Raw genomic sequence first — 20634 nt, 5'->3', positions numbered from 1 at the left:
TTACAACATGCTTAACAAGATAATCAAGGGAAAGATTATACATACCTTTGAAGGCTCATGCTTCAAAATCCCTCGATCACGAACGCTCGTTCAGTCTCCAAGACAGCAACACACGAACACTTGAATATAATGACCGCAACACAACACGATCAACAGCAAACTCGAACTCAACGATCTCCAAGATCACGAACCCAACGAATGACCTCCAAAACCTCGACCTTAGTCGAGTTGAGTAAGACACCACCACAATGGCTACCTTGGTATTCTCGGTGAGAATCCATAAGTGTGGGTTCTGTGTGGACTTGGTTAGAGGAAGAGACCGGAGGAGTAATAATCGTGTAAACGATTGAGCAAGTGGGAGATGACAAGAGTCTATCGTGTAGACAAATGGTCAATCGTATAGCAAATGCTCCGCGATCATATAACAAATGCTCTGTGATCATTTAGCTACGACCAGCTAAGTGAACTATCGTATAGTGTCATTCCACAATCGTTTAGTCTCTCTTTCAGCTATCGTTTAGTGAATCAAATTCACTTGACAACAATTCCGTGAGTTTTTTCGAGAATAACAACTTCACTAAAATTAGGAAAACATTTTTCCTTTTATCTCACAGTTACCATGAAACCACCAATAACCTCTCATTCAATTGATTACTAAAGAAAAAGATATAATTATCCAATAATTAATATTATTATAAATATATATGATAACCAACTTACCATATTATATTTATAACCTATAGTTTTAATATTTCATCTCATGAAACATATATACAATAGTTCTTTTTCTATTTCATGGTACTTAATGTAAATCTNTAGTTTTAATATTTCATCTCATGAAACATATATACAATAGTTCTTTTTCTATTTCATGGTACTTAATGTAAATCTCATTTACATTAATCCTCCATTTGATGTATCTCATACATCACACCGATCATATCATATATAATCGAATTTCCTCTTGTCAATTTGAAGATTTCAAATCAACACCAAGAACTGATTCTCAACTTGAATCCATTGAGCTACCAAGGGGACCTTATAGACCTATAGCTTGAAGCTCTAACGGTACATGAATAACTGACTAAACTCTTTAGTCATGAGATTCACCATCCATTAACTTCCAGGCACTCCACTAAAGACCGACAACTGCACTCTCCTTACCCACATATATATTTTGTGTCCATATCAATCAATCAACAATGTGATAACCCTTCACAGATCGCTCGTAAGTACAGTTGGGCCAAAACCATTATGTCTCTGTAGTTACATCTAACTCCTTAAGTACCACCGATCCCTCTAATGAACATAAGTCATAGTCTTACTATGATTGAGTCTTCTCTTCCAAAGAGAAGCTGTGGCCACTACGTTCAAGACCCAGAATTAGCCCTTAAGGGAGCAATCTATCTATTTACCCCTGCTTCGGAGAATGAGTGAATTTCATCTTGTGTAACTGAGTTTCAGCTCCCAAATCAGATAAATCCCCAAAAAGGTAGGCATGTTGAGTTGGCAATCTGGCCACTTTCAACCATATCAATCAAAGGACCGCTCTCAAAGACATGAGTTTCCAAAACACTCAGGATTAAGGTCATGTCACCTATGGTCATTTAGGTGAGATGTAAGTCTCAAGTATCAACGGCGTTATATAAAGAGACTAGTCATCTTATGGTCCGGTCTTATACAAACTCTTTGTATAGGACAGTCTCGCTTGCATGTCTCCACATGAATGGTCAGGATCTACCATCTGTAGTAGCTCACAACACTTGTAAACCTCTACAAAGCGGGTCGTATCTATAGTGTTATAAGGATCAGGTATCCCTTCTTAATCCTTATACTACAAACCTTTTTAGGTTATCACTTAAGGCATGATCCATTTGTATATCTCATATACATGCTTAAGTTTACATAGAATAACCATGAAGTTTTGTTTATTGGATATGAATAAATGCCAAATAAAATAACTCTTATTTTATTCATAACAATGTGTACAGTTTACAAACTACGAGACTCCGGGAGAATTAGGATATCAATCCCAACACTTTACAAGTTGGAACCACTGAATGTGGATACTATGTGATGAGATACATGAGAGATATTATCACTAAATGGAGCAAAATAGTCACAGATTCGGCGTGTTTTTAATTAATACCTATTTGCATTATTCTCAATAGTTCAAATATATAACATTTGACAAAACAAGTATTGACTTCAATATTTGGACTTTATATTAGATTGATACGAGGGACTCGTACAGTCAATTTGAGTTGGAAGAGGTGCGAGTAGAGTTAGCTGAATTTTTTGGTTCTCACATGTGATGGTGACGATATGCATTTTTTGGATATTGACATTCAATTTTTTTGAAGATATAGGTGAGGTACATATTGTTGATATTGGATATAGGGGTAGAATGTTCATATGGTAATTTTGAAAACGTGTGTTTTAATCATATGGGGTACCTAGTTCTATGTAGTTGGGTAATTTTTGGAATTGTAGATATTTAGGTTTGTTCTTTTGGGATTTCAGTTTATATTGGGATTGAACATTCTTTTTGAAATTGTTCATACGCATGGTCGGGTTGATAGTCTTCTATATAACTTATAAATTAGCTAGATTGTTCATGTATGGACTTTGGTATGAATTTTGTAAACATTTTATGTTGTAAGTATATATATATGACGACAACTATGTTTAAGGATATATATGCACTTTTGTTAGCTAGGTTCGTGGAAAGTTTCAAATGATTGAACAAGTTTAAAGATTTCAATATATATGTTGTTTGTAATTTCTATATCATTGTTGGACTTCAAAATAGGAAATTATACAGGTAATTTCTAATAGTACAATTAAAAAAAAAAAAAAAAAAGCTTGACAAGCAAAACGTGTCAAGTATTCCTTAAGTTGCCAGTTTTTGGGTGTTAAGAAGAAATTACATTTAGCAAGTAAAAACTATCAAGTAATGAAAAACTTGATCCATAATAAATGTCAAGAATTTAGATACTTGACAATTAAAATAAGTCAAGAGATCCTATATGCTTGACAGTTATAATGTATCAAGTAAATTATAGCTTGACGCTTTTAAGCAGTAAAAAAATTTCTCTTATTCTTGACATTGGATTACTTGACATTTTTAAAAACGTCAAGTAACACTAATACTTGACTGCGAAAGAACGTCAAGTAATACAGATTTTGTAGTAGTGTACATATGAATCATGTTCAAGAAATAACCTAAAGAGTCAATAATATATGGATAAAGTTGTATGCTTCATTATGGTAACATTATTAATACCATCCACTTTGTAATAATTACAAATTATCTTATTCAAATCATTAATGAGGAGACATGTAAGTAAGCCTATCATATACAATGAATTTATATAAGATTAGACCACAAAATATTAAATCTCTATTTGTAAATCTATTAATTGAAAATATCATGTCACACCCCTCCCAGATTCCCTTCCTAACCTAGGAGAATATGTGAAGACAGTAGATGCCAGTCCTTTTATGACAACTACTGCCCATCTCAACTCTCATCACCTATTCTTAAACAAATGATAAGCAACTTATAGACATACACTTTCTCATACACTTTATATCAAATGCAACTAAAAGCACATGCACAAGATTACATACATACATACATACATACATACATACATACATGCATGCATGCATACATACATACATACATGCATACATACATACATGCATACATGCATGCATACATGCATACATGCATACATGCATACATGCATACATGCATACATACATACATACATACATGCATACATACATACATATATATATACATACATATATATATATATATATATATTATATATTATAATAATATAATATAACTAATAAGAAGATATACACTTGAGTTCATAACAACGGGTCCACTCGATCTACCCTTCGTCCCTAATATGTACATGATGTTTATTCTCAACAAGACAAGCTTAACAACCTAGACTTATTTTTCTCTTCCCTTCTTATTAGATCTCGCACTTTGGTAGATAGTAAAACAACTACCTTCTGAGGAGTTGACCAATACCTGGAAAAAAAAAAAAACATTGGAAAGAATGAGCTACTAGCCCAATGAGTGACTTACTTTTAAAAACATTTTCATCAAATATCAATAGAAACATTAACTCAAGAAATCACATGCATCTCTAAACTCAGGGTTTGGAAAACATCTGAAACTCAAACCTCAACTAAAATTAAAAACATCATAAAAATATCATTCTTACTCATCATCAACATCATCAACATGTACATTTAAAACATCATTCCTCTGCGTTAGTTGAGATAGAACCTTTTTGCTCAATCTCTCAACGTCGAAACCTTACCTGGTGCAGAGAAATCTCAACACATTCAGTGTCTTACATCATAGTACCTATGTGCATGTGGTAATACCGTGGATATCGTCATACTTAGGTATCAGGGGACCTGGACACCTTCATACCTTAGTATCGGGTTTCTTCATCATCACATCATAAAACATCATTTAAACATCATGGAAGCATCTTAAATCATCATGGTTCTACTAATCAAGACTTAAGTAACTTCTTAAACTTTCTTTAAGACTCATCGAATAAAACTCAAGGTTTTTCTTTGAACTCATCATATACTCACATAAAATCTTCTGAAAGGAAAGGACTATGGGTCCACATCTTTTCTTAAAACTTATACTTCAATTTGTGAAAAATCGTCGCATGGCAAATAGCCTATGCGTTGAAAACCTCTTTAAGAAAATAATCCGCAAACCTTCGAGCTTAAACATACATTATGCTTTGAAAACTCTTAAATAAAATATTCATCATAAAACATGCGTTGAAACCATTTAATAAGAAAACATTCATAAAACATGTCACTCACAGTCTTTGGCTATTTCTTCAAAGGATTGTAGGCTTTCTCTATTTGTGTTTGTCCTGCAACATCCATAAATATCTTTGGTTAATAAGACTAGCTCCATTTTGAGCTTAACTTTATCATTAAAAATCATCATCAAACTTCAACATTCCTCTTAACTTATCATTGCATAGTTCAACTCAACTCATTGCATCTCAACCCATCTCATCACATCATTAGTACTTAATCAATTTACCTTACAGTTGGTTGAAAAATGACAACCCTTGCTTACAAGTGCTCACTTAGGTGCTAGGACACGTTCATCGTACCTATGCGATGAACATCTATTGCACGTCTCCCTCAGCGTGCCTTGGCTGCCGACACCTCCCTTTCCACAGCCTCATGCTTCACTCTATGCACGCACCTTACCCAGCAACTTCTTTCTCTTGCATAAGCCCTCGCTAATCGCTTATGCACTCATCGCATATCCTGTTCATTCAGCTGCTTGCTTATTCTTCAAGTGCAACTGCCTGCTTATTCATCCAAAATTTCATATTCATCTTCTAAATTTCATAGCTTTAAAACTAGCCATTATTTAGCTAAATTCCCCTCTATAAACTTGCTTGTAAACATCTTAACTCTTTTACCTTAGAATTTGAGCATCAAACTTTTCTTGGTAGGCTAAACAGTTCCTTCTTTGCAAGACTTATTTATACTTGAGTTTGCTTGTAAGCTTATCTTAATTAAATGCCACTTGGCCCATAAATCTTTGATTAACATTTCTAAGGTTGCCACACGACCTACTTACCAAGTGATAAGGCTGAACACTTCCACTTAACCTTATCGCATAGGGTTTGCGTCCACTTAAGCCATTTCCTGGTCTTCATTTAACTTTAACCTTCATCTTAATGTTTTACCTCAAGCACTCATCGCAAGCCTTATCCGGTCATTCCTTCCTTAAATGACTCCATAGCATACCTCGTCGCATCATCTATGTGACACATTTCCTCATGTCATCGCCTAATGCTTAAGGCAGCCTTGCCTACCAACCTCTAAGCCTCTCGGCCAGTCCTCATCTCATGCTCCTCTTAACACTCTGCCTTAGCATTACTTGAAGCACTTGTCTAGGTGACTTGACTGCTTTCATGCTGCCTGCATTTAACCTTTAATTACATCACATGAAACTGGTCGCATGCACCTTCTACCAGCCTCGGCCAACACTTTACTCGACCGATAGCCAATTCAACTTCCTTTATGTTCGTCCGCATCCATTATGGGTCATAATTAGCCAAATTTTCCTCTTCTTAAATACTCGGCCGCATAGCTTGGGATGACTGACCGCGTAGCTTGACTTTGTCACATCAAGCTCTCTGTTTTTCTTTTAAGTACTAGTTCCCCTTCATCTCACCCGAGGGCTTAACATTCCATACTTAGAACATTTTTTCCTTTATCTTATCCTTTCATGCATCCTCATTATACCTTTACATCATTTCAACTAACCCAACATCATTAACTCATAATCACAGAGACTTAAGCATAATTAATCAGTAAAATAGGTTTGGGGGGTTTACAATTTACCGTCCCCTTAGAAAAATTTTGTATTCGAAATTTACTTCAAGCTTCATCATGCAAACAAGTAGGGGTATCTATTTCTCATTTACTCCTTGGTCTCCATATAACTTCATTTGTCTTATAGTTCCTCCATACTACTTTTGCTCATGGAACATTTTTCTTTTTAGCATTCAATCAATATTTAATACATACATTCTAGAAATAAATGAATGAATAGTACTAAAACTATTAATAAATATATAAGTTAACTACAAAGAGTTACTCTACCTATTGCATCATCTAGTGATTCCTTAACATCTTGTGGATCACAGTATAAACTCTACCTTATTGTCGTGGTTGTTCAACCACTTCTTTCCGTTTGACTCTATTGGAACCCTCACCTCCAGTCTCAACTGCTCTGGGTTGATCCACTGTTTAAAGATCATTATCTGTTCAACCTGTGTCCTTTGAACTTTATAAGGGCATTCCCTCTTAAGATGACCAGCCTTAGCCTTGCCATAACTCGAACACGGAGTTTTCTTAACCGTACTAGCAATAGACTCACTAGCACGTCCTGACTTGGACCCTCCGACCGAAATAGCAGGTGACTGGATCTCTTCTTACCTTGTCTTTGTTGATCTTCATCTTCACTATCACTAGAAATTGACTGTCCACTAGAGCGGGGCTTAACCATCTCTTTCTTAACCTTCTAGAGTGAATCTCCATTTTTCACTTCTAAAGACTTCCTTATCTTGCCTATCTTCTACTAGACTTTGTTCAACTCTCATTGCTGTCTCAACTAACTGGGAAAAATTCGTCCAGTTAGCCGTAAAAGTCAAAAGAGTTCGTATCTCCCTTCTCAGTCTACTCTCGAACCTTTTATATCTTTCTTTCTCCTCATATTCAACAACTATCATATTACCCTGTACGAGCTTCAAAAACTCATTCCTCTTCACCTCACGAAAAGAAGTGGGATAGTACTTATCTTCAAAGATTCTCTCGAACTCATCCTAGGTCATCACCTTTCATCTGTTTCTTCTCGAGTCTACCACTCTCCACAAATGTTCTGCTCTTTTCTGTAGCAGAAATACAGCTAACTTGACCTTACAGTCCTCGGGACATTTTGTTACTTGGAAGCACTTTTTCATCTGATTCAACCATGCCGGAGCATCTACTAGATCAGTTGTACCCTCGAAGTGGTGGCACCTAGTGCCTTCATTCTTTCTATATCATATTTTTTCTTTGGATCCATCTGTATAGATCCAACACTTGCTGCTAACCTCTGTGCTATCCTGTTCAAGACTTTATCATCCATCTGAGGATTAACTCTAGCTTACGGGATACTAGATTCCCCCTTAGTTGTGGTTTCCTATACCACTGGTTCTCTAACTGAGTCTCGATCCCCTCAAATTCTGCGATTTCCAATAGGGTCACGATCCTCATCAGCCGTTGGCTTGTTTAGTTTGCCACTTTCTCTAGACATCCTTCCTAAAATAGTGCACAATATTAGGGACATTACATCATTACATGCTCCTAATCTAATGCATGAGTCTATTGCCAAAATCTCTTACTCTGATACCAACTTGTTATACCCCCTCCCAGATTCCCTTCCTAACCTAAGAGAAGATGTGAAAACAGTAGATGTCAATCCTTTTATGACAACTACTGCCTATCTCAACTCTTATCACATGTTTTTAAACACCTAATAAGCAACTTATAGACATACACTTTCTCTTACAATTTATATCAAATGCAACTGAAAGCACATGCACGAACTTATATATATACATATACCCAATAGAGATATACACTTAAGTTCATAACAATGGGTACCACTCAATCTACCTTCATCCCTAATATGTACATGATGTTCATTCTTAACAAGACAAGCTTAACAACCTAGACTTCTCTTTCTCTTTCTTTCTTCTCAGATCTCGCACTTGAGTGGCAGACAACAAAACAACTACCTTTTGAGGAGTTGACAACTACCTGGGAAAAAAGAAAACATTGAAAAGAATGAGCTACTAACCCAGTGAGCGACTTACTTTTAAAAATATTCTCATTAAATATCAATAGAAACATTAACTCAAGAAATAACATGCATCTCAAAACTCAGAGTTTTGGAAAACATCTGAAACTCAAACCTCAACTAACATTAAGAACATCATAAAAAAATATCATTCCTATTCATTATCAACATATACATTTAAAACATCATTCATCTGCCTTAGTTGAGAGAGAACCATTTTGCTTAATCTCTCAACGTTGAAACCTTAGCTGATGGGGAGTAATCTCAATACATTCAGCGTCAACATCATAGTACCTACGTGCACGTGGTAATACCCTGGATACCATCATACCTTAGGTGTCAGGGGACCCGGATACCTTCCTACCTTCAATATCGGGTTTCTTCATCATCACATCATTTAAACATCATGAAAACATCTTAAATCATCATGGTTCTACTCATCAAAACTTAAGTAACTTCTTAAACTTTTTTTTTTAAAACTCATCGCATAAAACTCAAGGTTTTTCTTTGAACTCATCATAAACTCACTTAAAAGCTTCTAAAAAGAAAGGAATATGTGTCCACATCTTTGCTTAAAACTGATACTTCAGTTTGTGAAAACTCATCACATGGTAGATAGCCTATGTGTTGAAAACCTCTTCAAGAAAATAATCCGCAAATCTTCAAGCTTAAACATACATCATGCTTTGAAAACTCTTAAGTAAAACACTCATCATAAGATATGCGTTGAAACCATTTAATAAGAAAACATTCATAAAACATGTCACTCACAGTCTTGGGCTATTTCCTCAAAAGGTTGTAGGCTTTCTCTATTTGTGTTTGCTCTGACATCCATAAATACCTTTAGTTAATAAGACTAGCTCCATTTTGAGCTTAACTTTATCATTAAAACTCATCATCAAACGTAAACATTCCTCTTAATTTATCGTCGCATAGCCTAATCAACTCACTGCATCTTAACCCATCTCGTTGCATCATCAGTACTTAATCAATTTACCTTACAGTTGGCTGAACAATGGCAACCTTACTTACGTGTGCTCGCTCAGGTGCCAGGACATGCTCACCATACCTATACAACAAGTGTCTGTTGCGCATCTCCCTCAACATACCTTGGCTGTTGACACCTTCTTTTCCACGGCCTCACGTTTCACTCTACGTGTGCACCTTACCCAACAACTTCCTTCTCTGGCGTAAGCTCTCGCTAATCGCTTACGCACGTCATTGCATATCCTGCTTACTCAGCTGCTTGCTTATTCTTCAAATGCAACTGCCTATTTATTCATCCAAAATTCCATATTCAACTTCTAAATTTCATAACTTTAAAACCAACCATTATTTAGCTAAATTCCCCTCTATAAACTTGCTCATAAACATCTTAACTCTCTTACTTTAGAATGTGAGCATTAAACCCTTTTTGGTAGGCTAGAAATTCTCTAACTTCTCGGTCGATTAACATTTCTAAGACTGCCACATGGCCCACTTACCAAGTGATAAGGCTAAACACTTCCACTTAACCTCATCACATAGGGTTTGTGTCCACTTAAGCCCTTTCCTGGTCTTCGTTTAACTTTAACCTTTGTCATAGTTCTATTGTTAGGTTTTTCCATTAGTGTAAATATCTTGTTATATTTTCCTTTTCTATGCTTTGTACACTTGTATATATTCATATCTTTGGTGAATGAATAGAGTATTCTGATTCTCTCTCAAACCTAAGAATTTTACAACCTTCATCGTAACATTTTGCCTTAGGCACTCATCGCAAGCCTTATCTGGTCATTTCTTCCTTAAATGACTCCATAGCATACCGCGTCACATCATCTATGCGACACCATTCTTCATGTCATTGCTTAATGCTCACAACATCTTTGCCTACCAACCTTTAAGCCTCTCGCCCAGTCCTCATCTCACGCCCCTCTTAGCACTCTTCCTTGAACGACTCGACTGCTTGCATGCTGCCTGTATTTAACCTTTACTTACATCACATGAAACTGGTCGCATGCACTTTCTACCAGCCTTGACCAACACTTTACTCGCCCAATAGCCAATTCAACTTCTTTTGTGGCCATCCGCATCCATTATGGGCCATAATTAGCCAAATTTTTCTCTTCTTAAATACCCGGCCACATAGGTTGTGATGACTAGCCACATAGCTTGACTCAGCTTTGCCGCATCAAGCTCTCTGTTTTTCTTCTAAGTACTAGTTCCTCTTCATCTCACCTGAGAGCTTAACATCCCATACTTAGAACATTTTTTTTCCTTCCTTTTATCCTTTCATACATCCTCATTATACCTTCATATCATTTCAACTAACCCAACATCATAACTCATAATCATAGAGACTTAAGCATAATTAATCAATAAAATAGGTTTGGGGGTTTACATATCAATATTCCATAAGATGATCAAACGCGATTCGATCTCAATCGTAAGTGAGTTGAACTCTTACTTGTAAAGGCATGTCTTCTAATTTGTAGTTGATTAAAAAAGTCTACCATTTTGGAGACTTGACGAAAAAAGAGAGTTGAAATCATAAGTTTCAAAAGATAGAATTAACTCTTTAGGAAAAGTAGATATAGTTCTCTCAAGTTACCCTCCCATTAGTCCAAGAAGGACTTTAATAGATTGAATCATTACCAAATTGTTGGTCAGAGGATTAGTAATAGTTAAGGTAGACGATGCAAATATAATATTGACAAAAACTTTTGACTTAGCTACGATTATGAATAACTCATGATACATAGTTTGTCTTGTATAAGATTACTACTCTAAATAAACATATTGGTGTATAATTCTCAATTTAAATTGTGTAACAAATATTAAAAAAAATTAAATACGGAAAATGATATTATGTTAAAAATAATTCTGGTTACTTTCATTTTCTTTCTTAAGATACTAGCAGTGTAGAATAGACGAAAAAAAAGGCCATATTCTTAGTTATTCTCCCTTTACATAACAGCAAGTTGTTAAGGTGAAATAGTAAAAAAGAGAAACCCCACATTGAGAATGTCTAATAAGAAATTATAATTCTAAACTGCAGAACTCAACATGATCGAAACATGGTAACTTGATTGTGAGTAGCAAATAGTAACACTAAATTATCAAATTTATCACTCAAAAGTTAACAAGTCCATCTTTATCAGTTGATGCTGAGCTTGCCTAATTTGTGAGCCCCAAGGGGAGGATGCTAGAATGTCAGCTTCTTTTCTTCTCTTAATTGACATTTCAATACTTCTTTGTACTCTACTGAATTGCAGAAAATGCTTCATCATTGATCCTAAGCTTCCTTCTTAGCTCAGCTCTTGTTGGCAACTTTCAGAAGTGCTAGTTTGATCATCCCAACTGATGCAGCCACTATCCCTCGAAACTGAAACGAAATTGGACAGCGTAAGTCACCGAGTATCGATGTAAAGACAGAAACATACTTCTACTCCTAACCAGTCTTCGTTCTAAATGACAACAGTGTTCATTTCAGTTCTATAACTAAGATATAAAGACAAACATCAACGGGCGAAGGACCTCGTCATAATACCATTCACTAAAGACAATATATCAGCATTTCCCTTACGGACAGCAAGTAATTTTGAAACTTCAATAAAGTTGCAGACTCTGATAAAATTTGTGGAATGTAGCCTGGGAACCAAGAGCATTATGATCTATAAGGAAAAACATATATTTTACCATAGGGTAGAGTAACATAAGCCTTACTCGTACATACTTAAGGTCGAAAATGGCATTTCTCCAAGGTTTTCTAGTAGGGATGTAAGTGGTTCAGTTCGTGTCATTTTTTTCCCCCCAGTTTTCTCAGCTTCGGTGTGCACTCCTAATTTCTATCAAGTCATTGAATGGCTATTGGAGAATTGCTTTTTCCCATTTTTTTCCTTTTGGGTGTGTGTGCAGATCAACTGGGATAAGAAATCTATGAAAAACAAATGTCAGAAACTCAGCTACAAACCTTAGACTTGAGGGTCAAGGAGAAAACACCATTATGATCAGAAGATTGAACAGAGTAGGCGTCCAGTTGCAAATCGTTCAAAGCATCCATGACGTCAACCAATATATATTCTCGGTAAGGACAGTGCATGTCAACAAGAACTTCTTGGTCTTTCATGCTGACTTTCACATCTAGCTTATGGCCATCTTTGGGAATGCCGTTCTTCAGCTTCAGGTCAGTTTCATCCAATTCACAGGCTTTTCTTTTGTTGGTTGAAGGTTTTAAGCTGCCTTCAATCTTTTCATAGTCATAGTTATCTGAAGTCTGCTCCACCATGTCAAGATATTTCCTTCTGAATCTTTCTTCATAATATAATGAATCCATGCAAGTTTCTAACTCCTGTACTCTTGCTTCAAGCATCTTCAGATATTTGATTGTATCATTGAGTATCGACACTTTGTTGATCTGCATAAAAGAGTTAAATTACAAATAGTACCACTTGAAGAAAATATGATTGAAGCAAAAATGAAGCAATGGATATGTTTAGGAAGTTGCAAATTCCATTTAAAATTCAAAAAAATTATACCGATAATAGCTGGAAGTACCTCATTAAGTGAAGGTAACATTGACTTGAGGGCCATAAATTTTTCATTTTCTCTCAATTTGTCATGCATGACATTTTTTGTGCAGAAATCATTGTTACCCTGTTCCGAGATCGACTGTTCCCCACCCTTGAGGCCATTTAGAGAACAACCAGAAGATAATAATGGAACTGTAAACAAAATCTTCTTTAACATTCTTTGTTGCATGGGGGGCGTGTGTGTCTCAGTCATTCCTTTCTTCCATGGCACGAAACTGGATCTGCTCGAGAAATTATGGAGAAGGGCACTTCCAACTAGTTGAGTTGAACTTCCCAAAATGGTGAAGATAGTTCTCTTGTAGTGCATGTCTTCATCAGATCTGAGATCTAAGGAACCTGATTTAGTGTGATTCGAGTTTTGAAGTTCTTCCAAAGGTAAATCGTTAGCACCTTTCGATCTTGGAGAAGATGAGACTTTCTCCTGATTTGCCAAAGCTTCAGAAATACAGTCACTAGGATTCATGGAATCTTGAAAACCATAACTGAAGTCATCATCCAGAAATTGCAAACTGTGGAAACGAGAAGCCCCTCCCTCGACACCTTCAAGTCTTAAAGGATCTTCCATTTGGTGATATTGTTCACAACCATTTGAAAAATCATCGAGAGAGTCAATGCCGAACTTATTGTTTTTCCTTTGAATCTCATTTATTGCCTTCCCATTAAATTTCACGCCTGTCAAGCAGTAGAGGTTCTCGATTGCCAAAACTTCAACATTGTCAGATTTCACAGTCATCGGTTCTTTACCATTATCATCTTTATAAGCAGCGGAAGAAGGTTTCTTAGAACATATTGACTTTGAGAACTTCAGTAAAAAATCCTTGACGTGTTGAAGAAGACTAGGATCCTCCGAGACCTTCAAAAGAAAGCATGAAACAGGAAACACGGTCCACAAACATATGATGCCGATTCATAAAAATTTGTGTAATGTATGCTTCTTTATGAATATTACCTGCTCAATTACACCTAGTTCAATAACACCGCCAAGGCAAGGAAAGCAAACCACAGTCTACAATACCACAACAATTTTAAGATCAGGTCTACCAGCCTTGAAATTAGAATTGTAACATCAGTCCATTCTAAGCGCTTTAGATGATTCATGTAGCCAATAACCAAACTCGGTTTCTCGTAATAGTATCTTAAATACCATCATTTTCTTCTTCGTCATATTGTGAAGAAGATAAATAAGGTTCTTAAAAGAAAAGCATTTGTTTGACTTCTTTGATAAGACCAGAGAAACACTATCAGTACACTATACAACCACATCTACCAAAAGAATTATTTTGTTAGCATGGGGTAAACAACATATTTTGGTTTTATCCCGAGAGGTTACTTTTTCCTTTACAAGGCACACTGTTACTAAAAGACTTTTGGTTTTTTTTTAATCATCATATTTAGCACTAGATGATGTTGTACCTGAATTGATGCACTCTGTAATTAGTTGATTAACGACGTCCAAAGAATAGGAACCCCAATGAAAAAGAAAAAGAAGAAACTGTCAAATTTTCTTACTGATAAGATCTTAAGGAACTTGAAATAGGCATCAAACTATTCAAAATCAAATGAGTGATCTTTTCCCACCAAATGATAGCCAACCTTTGCAAGCAAGGAGCGAGAGAATACACTACTCTCCGCATATTGAGCATTGCATAACCAGATAGTTTGATCATCAGCTAACGCTCTTCCAGGCAAACTAACCACAATAGATAGATAGTGCTCATAATATCACAAGTTAAACAAAAAATGTGAAGGGATAAATACCAGTACGGATCAGAGTGAATACCCTTGGCCTTGATTGAAAAAGAAGGACATGCAAACCAAGTAATACCATTCTGCATCAGATAGATCTTCAGGAGACAAAGAGGCAGGAGGCTTTTTCGCTTGTTGTTCACTTTCGCCTTCTAAGAGAGACTTGTAGAGCTCTCTCAATTGTTCACTTCTGTGTAAGCCCATATTATCGACATGGACATCCTCAGCTTGAACTGTTTTCCTCGTCTTGATGTCGCCATTGTAGTAGCCATCGCACCATTCCAGCACCCTAAAGTATAAAACCAAATCTTTTATTTAAAGTACAACAACTACGTGGAAAAGAATCAGTGAAAATTCTGCAGCCAGTGGCCAAATCAGTGAAAATAGTCTATTCCATAAAACAGAGAGCAAGTAGCACAGAGAAAGACAAACTGTGAAGTTTGCAAGCAACTACATTATCATCCCTCACCTCTTCCGAGGTCGAAGAGAAATTTTTCAACACTTTTCTTTCCATAATTCAGAAATCAAGAGTCCCACCCCTTACACTACGCTCATGACTTGCCTCTAACCCCACTATTCTCCCAGAGGCTTCACGATGGGCCAATTTTAAGTTATTAGTTATAAGTTTTCAAAAAAAATGCTTGAAATCCAGATTCTGGGGAATACCTCCAAACAACCAAGCTTAAATCACCAGGGTAGCTAGGGAATTTACATGTTATTTTAGATAAAACTCAGATTTTGAGCTCCTCAAAAGTGTCCAGATGCTCAGTAATGCTGTGAAATGGAAGTTCGGGAAAGTTGAGGTTAAAAGAAAGAAAGGACTGAAATCAGATCACAGTAAGCCTAGTTTAAGATCAATAACCAACTTCATTTTCATAAATTGTTGCCAAAAACAATCCCCACAAATTTGAACAATCGAAATGGTGAAATTGATCTGTCAATACAAATCCATCTCAACAAAACAAAAGTTACACAGGAAAAAGAAAAACCCAGATAGATATACAAGCCAAGAATGAAGAACAATGGCAGCGAGAACTGATCATAAAAGAAAAATCCATACCCATGTTGCCTAGTCGATGGTGACCAGAAAATCGCATAGCTCCATTGGATGCTCTTGACAGCAACAGCAAGCTGCTTTCTGAGAAACCCAGATTCGCTGTCACAGTTTTCAAGTCCATTAGCCATTTTTTCCAGAAAAACAAAGAGAGACTCAGAAGAAATGATGATGAAAACCGAAAACCCACCAAGCCATTAGCCATAAGGGGCTTAAGATTTGGTTCCAACGCCAAAGAATGGCAAAACCCAAAAGCTTTTTAGGCTTTAGCCGTGCGACACAGAGCAGCAGCAGCTTTCTGAACAGAAAAGTAATATACTGGAAAAAGTGGAAACCATCTTCTCAGCTGAAACCCCTTTTTTAATTTTGGGTTTAAAAGTGAGGCTTAATCGATTAGTTTATGATTACTTTATGAGAAATCTGATCGTGGGGCTGCCAAATTCTAATTTGGGGTTACCTTTTTGACTCACCCTTTTGAGAAGAACTTCAGAAATGAAATCAAATGGAAAGAGGAAATTTTTTCATAATTTAAGCTTGTTCACTTCATAAATGGTGAAAGCTCAAGCTTCCTTCTGTTGTCATAAATTCTTTGCAAAAATGCACCCGACAGAGACCGCTCGGGTTTTCTGCTTACTTAAGTGGTTTTCATCCAATAATAATGGTGAAAGTGGAATTACAGGGATAGATTTGATCAGGGGTTCAAGAAAATGAAGTCGGAGCAACTCAACCCAATCCAACCTACTTGGTTTGAGTTGGTTCTAAAAAAAATGGTTTGGTTTGGGTATTTTTTAATAAATTCGGACAGGCCAATTCGTTCTCGAGTTCAAAGAGCAAAAAATCGGTTTGAACCGAATCAACCAATTACATAGCCCAGTAGCTGCAACCCATTTAAATTTCTTTAGAGTTTCTTCACCTTTATTGCACACGAGCTCGACTAGAGATGTCCATGGGACAGGACGGGGACAAAGAAGCCCTCCCCGTCCTTGTCCATGCCCCCTATTCCATTCCTTGTCCCTGTGAATTTTCCCGCGGGGATTGAGTTCTCCGCGAGGAAAATTTTTCCGCCATCATTTTTTTCTAACAATTTTTTTATTTCAATTAAATATATATTTTTAGCAATTTCTTTTACATATTCAATACCACTTTTATTTAAATTAAATATTATCAATTTTGGTACTAAAATAATAATATACATTCAAATTAAAAATATATAATTATAATGCTAAATTATCATAATCTTTATAAATTAAAATTCAACAATTAGAACATCCTATCTTAAATATTAAGACATCTAAGGAATTAAAGTAACAAAGTCTTAAACTTAAATAATTAAAACCTCCATAATAATCCTAACGAAGTCTACAACCCCAAATTGCAAATGTGGAAAAAAAAAAAACTTCCCACTCCCTCCCCCATTCCTCGTGTATTTAAGGATTCCCTGTCCCGTCCGGGGTGGGTCCTTGTGGGACCCCGACCCATGAGTTTTTTTTACATCTCTAAGCTCGACATGTGGCTTTTAAGGATTCGTGTAAGGGATTTTTTTTTCAAAACTTCTGTCTTGCTCTCGATCTCCGTCTGTCTTCTCGTCCGTCTCATGTCTTTGTCTGTCGTCTGCCTTTAGGGTTCATCTTCATTCTCATCCTCAATCTCACCTTGTTTCTTCTAAATCTCTTATTTCCATCTCCGATTCTCCGTTCTGAATCTCTGTCTCCGTCTGCTAGCGTGTTCCGAATCTCTAACTCTCTGTTCCAAATCTCCATCTCCGTCGTTTCTTCACCACTATCTAATGGCTTCTTCTTCTCCATTTCTTCACATCGTTTCCTTGCCTTCACATTGTCATTGGTTAGCCACCCATGATCCAACTCCCGTTTTCTTCTTTTTATTTTTTATATATGCTCAAAAACATTTTTTTTTTGTTTTTCTTTATTTGTTAATATTATAATCTATAGATGAAAAGCAGTGAGTTGATCAATAATGAATCACACCTATAAATATTCCAAATGCATGTTCTAAGCCATCAGAAATTGGCAAGAGAAAACCAACTAGGCCATCTTCAGTGTGGGATCACTTTACAAAGATGGAAAAGTCTAACACTGAAGGTATAAGATACAAAGGGAATTACTGTGATAAAGATTATGCTTTGTGACACTTGTTCATGTGGAACTAGTACCTTATGGAAGCATTTGAGAAAACAATGCAAAAACTATCCATTCAGAAAGCAACCTAAAGGGCAAGCCATACTAAAGTTTCAATCGAATGAAACTGATGTTAAAGGTGCTATCAATATGGATTTTTTGTCTACTGCCTTTAATCAACAAAGAGTTAGAAATGCATGTGGTAAGATGTTAGTATTGTCTGAGTTACCATTTAGATTTGTAGAGATAGAGGGGTTTAAAGACTTTTGTAATGTTGTATGTCCTAAGTTTGATATTCTTTCAAGAATCACAATTGCTAGGGATATTTATCAAGTGTATGTGGATGGAAAAAAATTTATTGAAATCAACTTTAATCAAAAGTGGTCAAAGAGTGAACCTAACAATAGATACTTAGACTTCCTTACAGAACATCAATTACGTTGTTCTTACAGCACATTTTGTTGATTCTGAATTGAATTTACATAAAAGAATATTGAATTTTTGTCAAGTGCCTAATCATAAGGGAGAGATAATTGATAAAGTAATTGAATGTTATTTATTGGATTGGGGTATTGATAAGATTTTTTTTCAATTACTGTTAATAATGCAACTTCAAATGATTCGGCAATCTCATATATGAAAAGAAAACTAAAGATTTTCATATGAGATGTTGTACTCATATTATGAACTTGATTGTCAATGGTGGATTGAAAGAATTACATGATTCGATAGCTAGTGTACAAAATGTTGTAAGATATGTTAGATCTTCTCTTAAACGATTGAAAAAAAAAATTAGAGTGTGTTGGACATGAAAAGATTGAATCTAAAGCCCTTGTTTATCTTGATGTGTCTACAAGATGGAATTCAACGTATTTAATACTTGATCATGCTTTAAAATTTGAAAAAGCTTTTTAATGCTTAGAAGAAGAGGATGAAGATTGTGTAAATCACTTTACTGAAGATAAGAATGGAAAGAAAAGAAAGAAGCCGCCGACCTTAGCCAATTGGAACCATGTTAGAACATTTGTCAAATTCTTGAAGATGTTCTAAGATCTTACATTGAAGGTTAATGGTTCAAATTATCTCACTTCTAATACATTCTTTCATGAACTTTGTGGGATTCAATGAAATTTAATAAGTTGGAGCCAAAATATAAAGTGTGATATATAGTATGGCTTCCAATATAAGAATGAAATTTGATAAATATTGGGGGTCTCTTGACAAGATGAACAAAGTGTTGTTTCTAGCTATTGTGCTTGATCCACGATATAAGTTGGATTATATATCCTTTTGTTTCCTAAGTATCTATGGGAATGAAGTTGCTAGAACAATGACTAATGAGGTGAAAGTTAGTTTGATGCAATTGTATGAGTTTTATAAGACAAGTGATTCAAGTGGTTATATTTCTGAACAACCATGTCACATAGTTGAAATAAGTGAGGATTGTGATGACATGGAAATGGATTTACAATTAGAATACAAACGAAGAAGAAAAGAAAAAAATTTGAATGAAATAAGAAATGACGTGGAGAGATATTTGTCATAACCTAATGAGGATCTGGCTAAAAATTTTGATATTTTAAATTGGTAGAAATTAAATACTCCCAAATACAAAGTTTTATCACAAGTTGCTCGAGATGTTTTAACCGTACCAGTGTCAATAATTGCTTCTGAATCAACATTTAGTACCGGAGGTAAAATACTTGACTTTTTTAGAAGTTTTTTAAGTCCTAAGATGGTGGAAGTTTTAATATGTACACAAAATTGGCTACGTGTGAAGCCGATGTTATTAGATCTAACTCCACAAATTGAAGAATTAGAAACTTATGATCAAGTTTTATAAGATATATAATGTCACCTTTTAATATTTACGCTACATTAATATATTGAAATTGTGATAACATTCTTGTATAATTTATTTTCTAAATCTTTTTTAGGGTTCATGGAGCAATGCAAGATTACAGAGGAAGGGCTTGGAAAATTATGAGAAAGTTTCTCAGAGAAACACTCACAGAAAGTCGATTTTATGGTAAGTGATCATCAATAAAAAAAAAAAAAAAAAAAAAAAGTTACAAAAATTTGATAGTACTATAAATATTTTCCATACATATACAGGATCATGAATGGATTGTTTAAGTTTGTTGGTTGTCATTCAAAAATCCAATGGACGACTCTTGTTAGTGGATTTTGTGGACACTATAGTCGTGTTTATGGATTTTGAAGACTTTTGTAGGCATTATAGTCCTACTTACGGATTTTGTAGACATTTGAAAACATTGTAATCTTTATTGTGAATTTTGTTGACAATATAGACTTTTTTGGTGAATATTATGTAGTTACTTCATATCTTTGAACATTATTAGGTCATTTAACATTTTCCATATAAGATCATGAGTAAAGAACTAAGAAGTAAGATCCTCTCAAACTTTTTTTGAAAGAGAACCGACGGAACCGAACCAACCCAACCCATTTTTTACGGGTTGAATTGATTTTGGATTTATAATTTAATAAGGGTTAGTTTGGGTTAGAGAAATACATAAACCGAAGTATAGGATTGGGCCTAAAATATCCCTAAACCCAATCCAACCAACCCACGAATACCCTTAAATTTGATAACTATTTTACTTTTTTTTTTTTTTTTTAAATATGTGTAATTGTTTTACTTATATTTTTTTCCATGAATGACTTGATAAGGAG

At 35.4% G+C, this 20634-nt stretch overlaps 1 protein-coding gene across 2 annotated transcripts; it reads right to left on the bottom strand.

The window, feature by feature from the left end:
• Positions 1 to 11330: 11330 nt before the first annotated feature.
• On the bottom strand, positions 11331 to 16329 carry LOC120067702 (transcription factor EGL1-like). 2 transcript variants are annotated; one of them, XM_039019245.1, is made up of 9 exons: positions 15993 to 16329; positions 15809 to 15904; positions 14783 to 15037; positions 14596 to 14692; positions 14416 to 14430; positions 13952 to 14008; positions 12968 to 13855; positions 12384 to 12827; positions 11331 to 11795 (listed from the first exon to the last, which is right to left on the bottom strand). In XM_039019245.1, exons 1-9 carry the CDS (start codon positions 15998 to 16000, stop codon positions 11724 to 11726), a joined length of 1932 nt encoding a protein of 643 aa, XP_038875173.1. In that variant the 5' UTR covers positions 16001 to 16329; the 3' UTR covers positions 11331 to 11723. The 2 variants fall into 2 exon arrangements, with proteins under 2 accessions (XP_038875173.1, XP_038875172.1); XM_039019244.1 differs by lacking the exon at positions 15993 to 16329 and having other exon boundaries at positions 15809 to 15933.
• Positions 16330 to 20634: the final 4305 nt, after the last annotated feature.

This window comes from Benincasa hispida, chromosome 12, assembly GCF_009727055.1.
Source record: "Benincasa hispida cultivar B227 chromosome 12, ASM972705v1, whole genome shotgun sequence".
In the NCBI taxonomy this organism is placed as follows: Eukaryota; Viridiplantae; Streptophyta; class Magnoliopsida; order Cucurbitales; family Cucurbitaceae; genus Benincasa; species Benincasa hispida.
The sequence above is the reverse complement of the archived record's forward strand: the minus strand, read 5'-3'. Positions and strand labels throughout refer to the sequence as shown.

Coding starts and splice junctions, on each gene's coding strand:
- LOC120067702 (XM_039019244.1), bottom strand. CDS start 15,933: ATGGCTAATGGACTTGAAAACTGTGACAGCGAATCTGGGTTTCTCAGA. Junction 14,693..14,782: donor TTTTTCAATCAAGGCCAAGG/GTATTCACTCTG, acceptor TATTGTGGTTAG/TTTGCCTGGAAGAGCGTTAG. Junction 12,828..12,967: donor TGTTACCTTCACTTAATGAG/GTACTTCCAGCT, acceptor TCTTTTATGCAG/ATCAACAAAGTGTCGATACT.